This window comes from Talpa europaea, assembly GCF_964194135.1.
Source record: "Talpa europaea genome assembly, chromosome: 1".
NCBI lineage: Eukaryota > Metazoa > Chordata > Mammalia > Eulipotyphla > Talpidae > Talpa > Talpa europaea.
In genome coordinates, this window is record NC_140073.1 from 32,006,555 (window position 1) to 32,021,953 (window position 15,399).

Below are 15,399 nucleotides of genomic sequence, written 5' to 3' on the forward strand. Positions count from 1 at the left end.
GGATTCTGTCCACACCTTCCCTAAGACTTGTTTCTTGTCTCAGGATAATAATCTTTTTCATACGTGTAGTGATATCTTGTTACTGTTTTGAGTTACATTTACTTAGTAAGAAGAGATGATGAACATCTTTTCATGTGCCTGGTTGCCTTCAAGAAGACATACAGATGCTTTGCTCAATTTTTAACCAGGTTACTTGCTTTTTTTTTGCTGTTGAGCTTTTTAGTTCCTTAAATACTGTTGATATTAACTCATCCCCCTATTCTATAGGCATTAGCACACAATGTGGACGTTCTCCTAATTCCTTACCATGTTTCTAAATCTTTTGCTTGCATCGTTATTACCAAACTATTAGCTCATTGCAGTCACTATTATGCAGCTATAAAATAAAGTCTCCTGTCCTATTGTCCTCAGGGTCCCTTACTGACCACCCATTTTCTTCTCCTCATTTGCTTTGTCACCAGCCTCTGGGCCCTTTTCCTTGGGCCCTTTTCCATCGTAGTCCCTGAGTGCTGCGACAACATGGGGAAATCACTCACGATGTGGATGTAACATTAGACAGTGTGATCTCAAACTGCCTATACACCACTACAGCATCTACTCTCTCCACAACCCATACAATTATATTAATCAAACTATCCCATATTGACCACGTTACACCATTGGATTTCATAAATAACACACTACATGTCTTTGTTGCCTTAACTGGACTTACATAACATTTGAGTTATTTGTTTCCAAGGACTTCAGTAAGGTAATTATGCCACCATCCACCCTACCTCTTTGTTGAAGGGATGGGAAGAATAGCTCTCAGAGAGAATTTATATATCATTCCTGGAGTATGACATGTTGAAAATGTTTATTTCTTTGTAGTCACATTTGTAAATTTATTTTTTCAGGCAATCATCCATTACACCCTAGTTTACATATTTCTTTGAAACAGTTGAACGAAGTGTTTTTTCAAAATTCTTTGAAATTTATTTCAATTCTAAAATTGTTTTTGTACCTTCTCTTCTAAACAAGTAAATAAGTTCTCTCTCTCATCTACACTTTTCTCTCTATTAACCTGTCACTGCTTTTCATTCTTTGTTCTCTTCCTTTTGTGGATAATTTTCTTCTTTCCCCAAAGGCAATCAAAATTATGAAAACAAAGTGTTCCAAAACATTTCAATATATTTGCAACATACATTTGTGCACATGTGTTCACATGTGTGGGTATGTGCATGCTGTGTATGTATATCTGTGTGACAACATTTTAAAATGTTTCAAAACTGCAGCAGGTTTGTAGTCAGAAAGATTGTGAGACTAAGGCCAGCACAGGCAATTAGAAAATATCTTGTTTTGTAAATAAAGTAAAAATTTCATTGGAAGTTTTCTCCAATGCTATCTATAAATGTGCCATACATTTTCAATTATTAGTTTCTTTTATTAACTGTCTGAGTGATAAAAGTATTTGCTTTGTCCAATACCTTCCTTAGGGCAGTCCGCATTTCTTTGTTCCTAAGACTATACACAATGGGGTTAAGCAAAGGTGTCACTACCGTGTATGTCACAGCCATCAGCATATCTTCACGGAATGAGCTACTGTCTTTAGGCCTCAAATACACAAATCCAGCAAATCCATAGTGTATGGACACTACAGTGAGGTGGGAAGAGCAAGTGGAGAAGGCCTTATATCTCCCCTTTGCAGAAGACATCTTCATGACGACAAACCCAATGAACACATAGGAAATCATAATTAAAATAAAGCTACCTACTAACACAAAGGAAGTGAATACAAAAATAGTCATTTCATGATAGAAATTATAATCACAAGCAAGGGAGATCACAGGAGCAATATCACAGAAGAAGTGCTGGATGATATTGGAGCCACAGAAAGACAAGTTGAATACAGTGATGATGATGCAAATAGAAACCAGGAACCCGACCATCCAAGAGGCCACCATGAGCCGGCAGCAGATCCTGGGCGTCATCCGGGTGGTGTAGTGCAGTGGGCTGTGAATGGCAGTGTAACGGTCATAGGACATGGCCGCCATGGTGAAGCAGTTGTTAGCGCCCAAGCTAAAGAAGAAAAACATCTGCGTGGCGCACTCAGGAAGAGAAATGGTCTTGCTGTCTGACAGTAGGTCCACCAGCTCGCGGGGGATGATTACCATGGTGGTGCATGTCTCTGAAAAGGACAGGCCACAGAGGAAAAAGTACATGGGTGTGTGAAGATTGTGGCTGAGCTTGATGGCCACCATGATGGACACATTGGCAACCAGGATGATTATATGGGAGAATAAAATGACCACAAACAGGAGGACTTGCAGGTCTGGGAAACTGGAAAACCCCCACAGAAGGAATGTGCTGACTGAGGTGTGATTGCTCATCTTCTGCTGTGAGCAATGTTCTCTCAGAGGTGCAGAGGTTTGTGAGGTTAAGACTTTGAGATTGCATGAAGATCCATTTGTTCTGGAATCATCTGTCAGTATCCATGCACCTGGACAAGCTTAAGACAACCTTCATGGAGGAACCTGAGAAAGGGACACTAAAGGCACCTGACTGAAGTCAAGTTCAGACATGATAGTAATGAGACTGATTCTAGTATGAGAGTTTTTGTAAAGACCTATTGAGTGGGACTAAATACCTTCTTGTTTTTTACACCCAAAGTGCTCTTTTTTTTTTTTTTTTTGGTCTCTCTTCCAATTAGGACCTGTTTATAAGAGGGAAATAGGAATAAAATTGGTCTGATTTCACCCACTGTATGAAATTTGATATTTCACATTTTAAAATGTTATTTTTAGTGCTCTAATTGTAACTTGACATGCAATAGTGCTTAATAAACTATTGATTGAATGCATGCAAAGAGCTAATCATTTTAAAATAATTTATAATGATAATAACACTTAAAAAACTTAGGAAGGTCAGAGAGGAACTTTCACAAAACATTTAAAAAATAACTACCTCAGAGTCTCCCTGTTGGCACAAGGAGTTAAGTCTCTCTCCACAGCCACTGCAGCGTGAGTTCCATCCTCAGCCAGAGAGCTGAACCACATGGTGCAGCACACCTCTCCAGTCTCACCTGCTCCTGTCTAGCTGCACCCACAGCAGTGTTTTTCAGTAGATCTGTCTGTTCTGTTCCCCACTCTGTCTCCAGTGAATCCTCTCAAACACACAACCCCCACCACCACCACACCTCTGGCCTGCACCCCTGCTCTTATATGCATAAATAAATAAATCTTCAAAAAATTAACTACCACAGATCTTGCATTTCCATTTCTGGGTATTGATCAAAAAAAGGAAAACTACTAGAAATATATGTGCAACTGCATATTTATTGTAGCATTGTTTACAATAGCCAAAAAGGAACAACCTCAGTGTCCATCAAAGGATGAATGGATCAAATATATACACACAAACACACAATGCACTACTTTCAGCCCTAAAAAAGCAGGAAATCCTGCCATCTACAACAAAATTCATGAACATGAAGCATTATACTGTGTGAGCTAAGTCAGACAGAGAAGGACAATCACTGTATGATCTTACTTGTGGAATCTAAAAAGAATGAAGTTCAAAGATACAGAGAACAAGAGGTGGGGAAAATGGGTGATAGAGTCAGATGTTATCAACTTCAAGTTATAAAGGAAATAAATCTTGTGCAAATAATGTGCAGCATGGTGATTGCAGTTATTAATACTGCAGTATTGTATATTTTAAACTTGAGAGATCTTAAATGTTCTCATTACAAAAAATCTTTGTAACTGTTTTGCTGACAGATGTTATTGGACATTTTATGGCAATCATTTCACAGTATACAAGAATACTGAAGCATCGTGTTGTACAACTGGAACTAATGTCATGTTATATGTCAATTATACTTCCATGGAAAACTCAATGAGTTAAAAATTTGGATGATGCAGCTGTTACAGAAATGGGATAAAGAGGGCCCTGGGTAATGGCCCCTATTGTTACTGTGTTACAGAGAGCTAGGAACAAGAGTTAAAAGCTAGATTGGGCCACGATTCAGTATCTCCTACCTATAGATAAGCCAAACCTTTGGGCTAAAAGCATTCCAAGATGCTGCTCTTCTATGGAGCTCCCTGATTCAGAGTCTCCATAGCTAGTTGTGAAATTTCATAGAGATATTTAAACCTCCTCTCTGGTTTCTCTTTCTTGTGAATTCCCTTGCTCTCTTCTTCCAGTTGGGGGCCACACCTCTGTTTCTGGAAGATCTCTTTTTGCAAGGACTTCTCCTGGTAAAAGCTGTCAAGCACCACCAAAATAAAGCTTGCCAAAGAGCAAAACAAAAACCAAGCAAACAAAAAAAACCAGTCAAACTTTCTTGCAATGAACACAATTATATTTTCCTCAGTCCACCACTATGAAATGGCCTCCAAGGTGTTACTGTGACAATGCTAGACCAAATAAATTAATTTATCACTTTTACTTCCATTGGGTTTCAATCCACAGTAATAACTGGGCTTCAGCTATCGTGTCATTAAAACATGTTATTAAAACATGAATATTGCAAGTTATTTAGAAATACTAAATGAAATTCTTTTCCAGGTCTCTAATATAGTTGACTAGCTTGGAATCAACATGATTTTTAAGGTATGGTTTCACTCTTGAGTGGCATATAAATCATTAGTCTCTATATTAATTTTGCATTTCTAGTAAAAATCTCCAGGATATTTTCTAGGAAGTAAAATTGTCATGTTTGCTCTGAAAGTACAAACTGAATGGGAAACAAACCACATTTCTCAGATCAATATAGCAAATCACATTTCTACTTAGGTTCTTCATTAAATATCTAATCCTGTAGGAGATAAGGGCAGAAAAGTGATATGAAGACATTCCATAGAATTTTGATTATACCTTCTGTTACCTTATCTTCAGAAGAGAACTTCAGTCATCATAGGCTCAGGAAGAAAAATTGTAAAGAAATTGGTGGTGGATAGTGAAGGAGTGTGCAAGAAAAGAAAGAAACACTGATTGGAAATTATTTCGTAGGATTTACAGAGACTAAAGACAAAATGGAGACAATGGAACAAAAAAATATAGAAGGTCCTGTTTTCTGTTTGTACTGCAGTTACGGACAAAGAATTCAAGGTGTGTCGGGCCAGGGAACCAGCAGCTCTTTAACATCTATAAGGAGCAGACACCTATTGGGGTTAGAGCTGTTTCATGCCATGTAATAGGACTTTTCACTCTGATTGTACAAATGATGAAAGGAAGGTTCAGTGCGGTAAAGTAGTTGCTAAAGCCATGAGTTCATCCAACATACATTGACTAAAATGTGTGTGATGTGTCAACTATTGAAACACCACATGAAACTAGATACACAGGACCTCTCTGTTGTGAGCCAATGTCTATTTTTGTCCATGGAATTGGGAAAGGTCTTTCTGAGGAAGTGACATACTTAAGTGGAGAATGGAATGGCAGTGAAAACCAACAGGTAAGGATCAGGGGAGTCAGCATTACAGGTAGAGTTCACAGTTATTACCCAGACCCTGAGGTGGGGACTCATCTACCAGAGCCATCTTCAGCCAAGACCATCATTGCTTTACTTCTACCACACTTCTTTCCTCTGAAACTTTCCCCTTGCAGTCACCTCTAAGAAGCATTTTCTATTCTCACTGCTTTGATTGTTACTTGTTGTGTGACTCCCTAATCCCTGCCTCTCTGAAAACTGAATTGCCAATATCTTCTGGCACATTTCCAGGTCATGATATCCTGCAGGTATTAATTGCAAGATTTTCAAATACAAATTGAAATATCTCCCATATATCACTTTCTGCCCATATTTTTTGAGTTTGTTACAGACCAAGAACTGCTGTAAGAGCTCAGTTTTGATTCCTTCCTTATCTTTCACAAGTAGGTTATGTCCAAAATTCAATGTCTGCCTGCTGATATCATCAGCCTCTTTCTTTCAATCCCCTCTCTCTTTGTCCTGCATCTATCCCACCGTGTAAATATGGTGCCCCCTTCATTTTCTATTAGTCTCAAGTCTGCTGCATTTTTATTCATTCAACACTTATGACGAGATTTTGGTTTCAACACAGAATATATTTTCACACTGATAATGTCAAAAATAGCAATTAGTTATGCTGCTTGTGGGAGGCAATCAAAATAACCAAATAGGACATTCATGTTCATCACACACTGAACCCTTGATACCACTCCCGGTTCATATTCCACCACATCCCTCTACCTACTCTGCATCAGAGAATACAACAGCCCCTTCACTGCCCCAAACTATACAATCCTTCATGCCACTGTGCCTTTGCTCAATGTGTTCCCTCTGCTTCAGCTTCTCCCTCCTCTGTCTATTTCCTCTCATACTTTTACTTCTTTCTTAGGTTAATTTGACTCCCCATCCCGTTGTATTGTCTGCATTTTCTAGATTCCAGAATCCTAACAGAAAATGTCTCTTGAATTCTATATAATTCCTCATTTAGATTTTTATGGAGCACCAACATTATTAGTTCCTTGATAATTGGTGCCTATATTTCCTTAAATATTTTACAGTGGGCTATTAACTTCAACAGTACTTGGTCACTAGATCATATAGAATAATATTCATTGGAATGAGAGAAAACTAAAATTCTCACCTTCTACAGAAGGAAAATGTTTTAGTCTCTTAAGTTCATGAGATGTTTTGCCTGAAGAAGAATTGACAATCTTACAGTCGAGGTGTGACTTTGCACAGTTCTTCCTTTGATTTTAGGTATCTCATAAATCAAGATAATTTTAAGGCAATTTTCCATTGAATACTTGTGATGAGTCCCCTTTGCTATTTTTCCTTCTGTAACATCAAAGGAAATGCCTTTTCCATTCCTTAAGGATGGTGCTTAGGACCACGAAGATTTTAGTATCTTCTTCCTGCCCCAGACCACTATTGTGAGACTATTGCTTAGATAACAGGAGTCTTGTGCTTCATGCACTTATCATCTAGTGTAGTATCCACAAAACTGTGATTTAAATCCTGATATGCCATAGGGACATTTTAATTATGTTTCTTCTGCATAGCTATTGAAATGATCAAAATGCAACTTGTTAAAAATACATTTTAGGATGTAGACATTTCCTCAGGGATATTTTCCTTTCTGTAAATATTTTTTTTAATAACTCTGAAAACTTGCCAAGTCTCCCAGGTCTCCTCAGCTCTACAGTTGGCAAGGCAACAGTGTGTCACCAGAAGGTGTCCTCTGGGGAATCATCAGAAGAGGATGAATAGAATGGAAACTAACACACAGTGAGCACCATGATTTTTTTCTCATAGGCAACTCTGCTGTAGAAGATCTGCTACAAAAAATATCCCTTCCATCCATACCTTTAGTTCCCTCAATGCCATTGGTGATGTTCATATATAGCTCCTAATTACCTCTCTCATCAGCTCGGCCTTCAAAATCTTTCACCATCTGTGCTGTCTATTATCTAGTGTGCCATTAAGTCTAGTCTCCAGTATCTGCTCTCAATGCGAGACAAAACAATCAATACTCTATCTCCTAATGAGATTCTGCATTCATCTGATGTACTCTGTTGTCTCTGTAAAATCTATTTCCTTGAATGTATTCATCTAAATTCTTTCCATATTTTAGGGTTCAGCACGAGAAAATCCTTCTTTGAATGAAGTACAAACTAAGAGAAAAATAGCAGCTTTTAAAAATAAATTCTATAAGGTATGGCACTAACTTTGAATGGCCTGGCCTGGACCAGAAGCTCAGTGCTCACAGACATGATGTGGCCATCCAGGCTGCTGTTTCCAACAATAAATTAGGACTTAAGGCTAGGTAGCCTTTCCTAGATCTCCCTTAACAGACCAGTACCTATTTGAGGATCAGCTGCTAATGTTCTCTTCAGAGTATTGTTTATGACTGAAAAGAGCATTGTTGACTGGAAATAACTGTGAGTGCCTGCTTTCTCTGCCAGGGAGACCCAGGGGCAGGAATTGAATAGTACAGTAATGCAAAAAGCACACCTGTTGTCACCCTTTGTCACAAAGTAGAAGAACTTTCTTGTTCCAGGGTTCCCTGTGGAATCAGACTGCACTTTAAGGGAGTACTTCCCTTTTAAGCCATTGTCACCATTGCCAGTTACACAGTCATACAGATGAAATTTCTCTTCCTTGTGGTGCTGAATTTCTGTTTCTTGCTGTCTACACCCTCTGTAAAACTTGTTTCTTGTCTCAGGATAAATAATATTTATCATACGTGTAGTAGTATCTTGTTATTGTTATACATTTACCTAGTAAGAAGAGATGATGAACATCTTTTCATGTGCCTGGTTGCCTTCAAGAAGACATACAGATGCTTTGCTCACTTTTTAACCAGGTTATTTGCTTTTTTTTTTTGCTGTTGAGCTTTTTAGTTCCTTAAATACTGTTGATATTAACTCATTCCCCTATTCTATAGGCATTAGCACACAATGTGGACGTTCTCCTAATTCCTTACCATGTTTCTAAATCTTTTGCTTGCATCGTTATTACCAAACTATTAGCTCATTGCAGCCACTATTATGCAGCTATAAAATAAAGTCTCTTGTCCTATTGTCCTCAGAGTCCCTTACTGACCACCCATTTTCTTCTCCTCATTTGCTTTGTCACCAGCCTCTGGGCCCTTTTCCCCATCTTAGTCCTTGAGTCCTACGACAGCATAGGGAATATCATTCACGATGTGGATGTACCAATAGAGAGTACCACTGTGTACATGTGTTCACGTGTGTGGGTATGTGCATGCTGAGTATGTATATCTGTGTGACAACATTTTAAAATGTTTCAAAACTACAGCAGGTTTTGTAGTAAGAAAGGCACAAGACTAGGGCAAGCCAGGCAATTAGAAAATATCTTTTTTTGTAAATAAAGTAAAAATTTCATTGGAAGTTTTCTCCAATGCTATCTATAAATGTGCCATACATTTTCAAATATCAGTTACTTTTATTTATTTATTTTTTATTTATTTGTTTGTTTGTTTTTTGTTTATACATGCACTGGGTACAGTCAGAAGCGCAGGAGGGTGAGAGAATTCACCAGAGCCAGAGCGGGGAGCAGAACAGGCAGAAGGACCGAAGTACACTGCTGAGGGGAGCAGCGGGCGGCAGGAGAGGTCTGCGCGCCATGTGGGACCCTCCTCAGGTGGCCGGGGAGCAGCCGGGGATCGAACCGGCGCCGCAGAGGCCGCGGGCAGCTTCGCAACCCAGCGCTCAACCGCTGCGCCACGGGGGAGGCCCTATCAGTTACTTTTAATTGTCTGAGTGATAAAAACTATTTGCTTTGTCCACTACCTTCCTTAGGGCAGTCTGCATTTCTTTGTTCCTAAGACTATACACAATGGGGTTAAGTAAAGGTGTCACTACCGTGTATGTCACAGCCATCAGCATATCTTCACGGAATGAGCTACTGTCTTTAGGCCTCAAATACACAAATCCAGCAAATCCATAGTGTATGGACACTACAGTGAGGTGGGAAGAGCAAGTGGAGAAGGCCTTATATCTCCCCTTTGCAGAAGACATCTTCATGACGACAAACCCAATGAACACATAGGAAATCATAATTAAAATAAAGCTACCTACTAACACAAAGGCAGAGAGTAGAAAAATAGTCATTTCATGATAGGAATTATAATCACAAGCAAGGGAGACCACAGGAGCAATATCACAGAAGAAGTGCTGGATGATATTGGAGCCACAGAAAGACAAGTTGAATACAGTCATGGTTACGCACAGAGAAACCAGGAACCCGACCATCCAAGAGGCCACCATGAGCTGGCAGCAGATCTTGGCTGTCATCTGGGTGGTGTAGTGCAGCGGGTTGTGAATGGCAGTGTAACGGTCATAGGACATGGCCGCCATGGTGAAGCAGTTGTTGCTGGCAAAGGCAAAGAAGAAAAACATTTGTGTGGCGCACTCAGGAAGAGAAATGGTCTTGCTGTCTGACAGCAGGTCCACCAGCTCGCGGGGGATGATTACCATGGTGGTGCACGTCTCTGAAAAGGACAGGCCACAGAGGAAAAAGTACATGGGTGTGTGAAGATTGTGGCTGAGCTTGATGGCCACCATGATGGACACATTGGCGACCAGGATGATCACATGGGAGAATAAAATCACCACAAACAAGACAACTTGCAGGTCTGGGAAACTGGAAAACCCCCAGAGAAGAAATGTGCTGACTGAGGTTTGATTGTTCATCTTCTGCTATGAGCAATGTTCTCTCAGAGGTGCAGAGGATTGTGAGGTTAAGACTTTGAGATTGCATGAAGATCCATCTGCTCTGGAATCATCTGTCTGTATCCACTCATCTGGAGAAGTTCAAAGCAACTCTTCATAAAGAAGCCTGAGAAAGCGATGTTAAAGGCTACCTGGCTGGTGTTAAATTCAGTCATCACAGAGATGAGACTGATCTAGTATGAGACTTTGTGTAAATGATGTATTGAGTGTTCCCAAATATCTTCTTGGACTTTGCACCCAAAAATGTTCTTTGTCTCTTTTCTATCAAGACCTGCATGTAAGATAGAAATAGAAATAAAATTGATCTGTGCACTGGATGTTGGTATTTCGCATTTTAAAATGTTTTTTGTGCATGTGATCTCATGGTACCTTGGCATGTAATAGTGTTAATAAACTATTGATTGGTTGAACAAAATAGTTCAATTATTTTTGAAAAATTTATGATTCTAGCACTTAAAAATTTTAGAAAGATCAGTGAAGTTCTCTAAAGAACTTTCACAAAATATTAAAAATATAGCTACCATATGATCTTGCATTTTAATTTATCAGTTTTTATCAAAAATAAAGAAGAAACACTAACCTGAAAATATATGGGCTACTGCATCCTCCTTGCAGTATTGTTTACAACAGGCAAGAGAGGAGCATCCTCAGTGTCCCCCAAAGGATGAATGGATCAAATGTGTACACACAAGCACACAATGGACTGTGTTAAGCATTAAAACCAGGAAATCCTGCTTTTGCCACAATAGTCATGAACATGAAGCATTATACTTTGTGAACTTAGTCAGGCAGAGAAGGACAATCACTGTTGTATGTGGAAGCTGAAAACAATGAAGTTCATAGATACAAAGAGCAAGAGGTAGGGAAAATGGGTGAAGGGTCACAAGTTACCAACTTCAAGTTAAAAAATGAATAAATCTTGGAAATGTAATGTGCATCATGATGATTGCAGTTAATAATACAGTATTGTGTTTTAAATTGCTAAGAGAACAGATCTTGAAAAGTCATATTGGGAAAAAAATCTTTACAAGAATGTTGTTGACAGATGTTAACTAGACACATTGTGGTGATCATTTCACTATATAGAAGAATATTGAATCATTATATTGTACACCTGGAACTAATGTCATGTTGTATGTTGGTTATACCTCAATGGAAAATTGATAGTTAAAAGGATGATGAGGATGATGAAGTTACATAAATGGGCTAAAGAGGGCCTCATTTTTATTTTTTCACAGCGAGCTAGGATCGTGAGTTAAAAGCTCGCTTGGGCCACGATCCAGCATGTGTTCCCATGGATAAGCCAAATCTTGGGCTAAAATGTTCCAAGATGCTGAACTCCTTTGGTGCTCCCTGACTCAGAATCTCCACAGCTACTAATGCAATTTCATATAGATATTTAAGACTCCTCGCTTTTTTCTCTTTCCTGTGAATTCCTTTGCTCTCTTCCTCTTCCAGTGGCCATGCCACTGCTCTGTCCCTGGAGGGTCTCCTGTTACGAGGACTTCCCCTTGCACAAACCTGTCAAATACCACAAAATAAAGGTTTTATGTGCTATATATTAAAAAAACCCTGACTTTTCTTACAATGAATGAGATTGTTTTTTCATCAATCCTTCACTACGAATTGGTGCAATAGTGATAACTGAGACAATGCTGGACCAAATGAATGAATTTAACATTTCTACTTCCAGTGGTTTCCAATCCATGGTAATAATTAAAGTTTCAGATATACAATCTCACTGGATCTTAAGACCTCAATATTCTAGGTTCTTAAATACTTCTCACTGAAATTCTCCAGTTTTTTAGACTATGTTTTTCCAAAATAGTCTACTAGCTTGGAGTGAATATGGCATTAAAGGTACAGTCTCATTCTAGAATGGAATATTCTAGTCATTATGTTTTAACTAAATTCACATTTTCAGTTGAATCTCTGGATATTTCCTAGAAGGAATACTTGTTATGTTGTTTGCTTTGGAGTACAGACTGAATCCAATCGATGCACATTTCTCAGATCAATTTGGCAAACCACATTTCACTTTTGATTGTTCATTAAACACCTAATCTTGTAGGAGATAAGGACAGGAAAATCATATGATAACATTCCATAGAATTTTGATTTTACCTTCTATCACCTTAGATTCAGTAGTGTCCATCAGTCATCACACCTTCAGACAGAAAAATAGTAAGAAATTATGGTGGATAATGAAGGAGTGTGCAAGAGAAAGAAAGAAACCTTGACTGGAAAATATTTTCTAGGATTCACAAAAGAGCAAAGGCAAAGAAAGGCAACAAAACTAATATATTGCTGTTAAAAGAGCCCTGTTTTTTATTTGTACTTTAGTTATGGGGAAAAGAATACAATGAGTCAGGCCAGGGAACCAGCACCTATTTAACACCTATAATGTGCTGGGCAACAGGCTGGGGTAGACAGAGCTGTTTTCTGCCAGGTTGGAAGATTTTTCATTCTGACTTTACAAATGATGCAAGCAAAGTACAATGTGGTAAAATGATGTTTATCCAACATATATATTGACTTAATGTGTGTGATGTGCCAGCTATGGAAACACCACATGAAACTGGACACAATGGGATCTCTGATGTGAGGGAATGACCATTTTTGTTCATGGAATTGGAAAAACTCTTTCTGGGGAAGTGACATTCTTAATGGAGAATGGAATGACAATGAAAACCAACAGGGTAAGGATCAGGGGAGAGAGCATTGCAGGCACAGTTCACAGTTATTACCCAGACCTTGAGGTGGGGACTCATCTACCAGAGCAATCTTCATTCAGCCAGACAATCATGGCTTAACTTCTACCCCTCCACACTACTTTCCTCTGAAACTTACCCCTTCTTTCGCCTCTAAATGGAACGTGTAGTTGTTACTTGTCTTGTGTGACTCTCTAATCCCTGCCTCTATAAAAAATGATTTGCCAATATCTTCTGGCACATTTTCAGGCCATGATATCCTGCCAGTATTGAGTGCATGAGTTTCCAAACAAAATTGACATGTCTCCCATGTTAGCTCCCTCCCGTTTTGTTTTGTTTTTTGAGTTTGTTAGAGACCACAGAGCCCTCATAAGATCACCATTTTGACTTCCTCCTCATCTTTTTACATAATCCACACCCATAATTCCTTGTCTGCCTGATGATATCACCATGCCCTTTTTTATTCCCTCTGCTATTTTCTTGAGTCCATCCCACATAGTAATTTTCTATTAGTCTCAAGTCTGTTGCATTTTTATTCATTCAACACCTATGACCAGATTTTTGTTTCTACATACAGGATATATTTTGACACTGATAATCTAAAAACTCACTAGTCATTATGGTGCTTGTGGGAAGCAATCAAAATAACCTAATAGGACATTAGTGTTCATCACACACTGAACCCTCGATACCACTCCTGGCTCATGTTCCACCACATCCCTCTACCTACTCTGCATCAGAGAACACAACAGCCCCCTCACTGCCCCAAACTATACGGTCATTCATGCTACTGTGTCTTGCACCATGTGTTCCCTCTGCCTCAGCTTTGCCTCTTCCTTCTTCCATCTACTTCTTCTCAGACTTTTGATCTTTTTTCAGACGTGTCCTCTACATACACAATACTTTCTATCTCCATCTGCAATATGCTTCAGCTCTTCATTGTAACTTATAGATTTTGCATGCATATAATACTAATATCTTCTAATCTTTTTTGAATTTTGCTGTTAATACAATCTCATATATATTCATAACTGTGAAGAGATGAATGCTATTATTATTAAAATGCTATTATTTTTCTCACTTACAGTGAGAAAAACATGACTAAGTAAGTTACTTAATGTGCCAAAGGTAGCTGTTAAGTGCACTTGGACATTACATTCGTAGTATATTAAGTATGAGTGTACATTATAGTATATTGACAGTATGTTAGTGAGAGTCTGGAGAACCACTTACTTGGTATTTAACTATAAAACATCTCTGTGCAAGCACACTGGCTTTCAAGGCCTTTCCTGCCCAACCTCATCTCCTGTCACCAAACTGCTCTATACAGGGATCATCACGTTCCCTAACATCGTGTGTCCATTTGTGACTCTTACTTTGCACACTTATTTCTGTAACTTGCAATATCCTTCCTATGCTTGTCTGCCTATTTAAGAGCACAAAATTTTGAAAATACCTTTCAAATGTCATTTCCATTCAGAAATCAACCCAAACCTCCTTGGCTGTGATGTTTTTTCATTCATTTTCTTAAAGCTTGACTCTTGTACTGAATAGACAAGATCAGATTTAACATTTTCTATTCTCCCTACCCACTATCTTGATGCCTAAGTCCAGTGAATTTGGATTTTTGAATGAGGATATTTTAATGACAGTGAAAAAATGATCTCTATCTTCTTCAGAATTATTATTTTATTTCCATGATTAATATTTTGGCACATCTACTTATAACAAACTAGTGCCTCTTTTGCTTTAATTAGCATTTATTTTGTTTGGACATGTACAAAGACATTTGACTTTCTAAATAGCTCTCAGGATTTTGTCACCTGGCAAAGATATGAACACATGCATTGATGCTTCCTACACACTCACTTAATTGAATTTATGAGCAATGAGCACTTCTGGAAAGGCCAACAGTGTTTGCTTAGAATCCAAGAGAAAGAGGCCATTGTTTTTTGACTCTAAACATTTCCCTTAATTACTGAAGAATCAAATCACACTTGATCTACATAAGTGGTCATTTATGAAGAGGCATACCAGAATGTCCAGGAGAGCTTTATCAAAACAGCACACCCTGCCCACACCTGCCAAAATTCTAGGCAAATCACTCTAAGGAGAGTAACCTCAGCACAGTTTAATGTCTGTAATTTGTACAATATTTCTCTTTAATTTTGGTTAAAAACTTTGTTTCAAGGCTTTTTAAAATAAATTTGATATTATTTTCCATTGTGTGTGTTTTTTTTTAAAAGATTTATTTATTTATTTTTACAAGCACTGGGTACGGTCAGAAGCACGGGAGGGTGAGAGAATTCACCAGAGCCAGAGCAGGGAGCAGAACAGGCAGAAGGACCAGAGTACACTGCTGAGGGGAGCATCTGGCGGCAGGAGAGGTCTGCGCGCCATGTGCCATGTGGGACCCTCACCTGGAGGCCGGGGATTGAACCGGCGCTGCAGAGGCCGTGGGGCAGCTTCGCAACCCAGCCCT

General features: G+C 38.8%; 2 protein-coding genes across 2 annotated transcripts; both read right to left on the reverse strand.

Annotated features, from left to right (window-relative positions):
* Nucleotides 1-1,412: 1,412 nt before the first annotated feature.
* On the reverse strand, nucleotides 1,413-2,369 carry LOC311172742 (olfactory receptor 10Z1-like; the record flags this gene model as incomplete). Its single annotated transcript, XM_084236271.1, has 1 exon — nucleotides 1,413-2,369. The coding sequence occupies one exon, from the start codon at nucleotides 2,367-2,369 to the stop codon at nucleotides 1,413-1,415; it is 957 nt and encodes a 318-aa protein (XP_084092397.1).
* A 6,853-nt stretch (nucleotides 2,370-9,222) lies between these two features.
* Nucleotides 9,223-10,167, reverse strand: LOC311173534 (olfactory receptor 10T2-like; the record flags this gene model as incomplete). The annotated part of the gene is made up of 1 exon (XM_084237556.1): nucleotides 9,223-10,167. The coding sequence occupies one exon, from the start codon at nucleotides 10,165-10,167 to the stop codon at nucleotides 9,223-9,225; it is 945 nt and encodes a 314-aa protein (XP_084093682.1).
* Nucleotides 10,168-15,399: the final 5,232 nt, after the last annotated feature.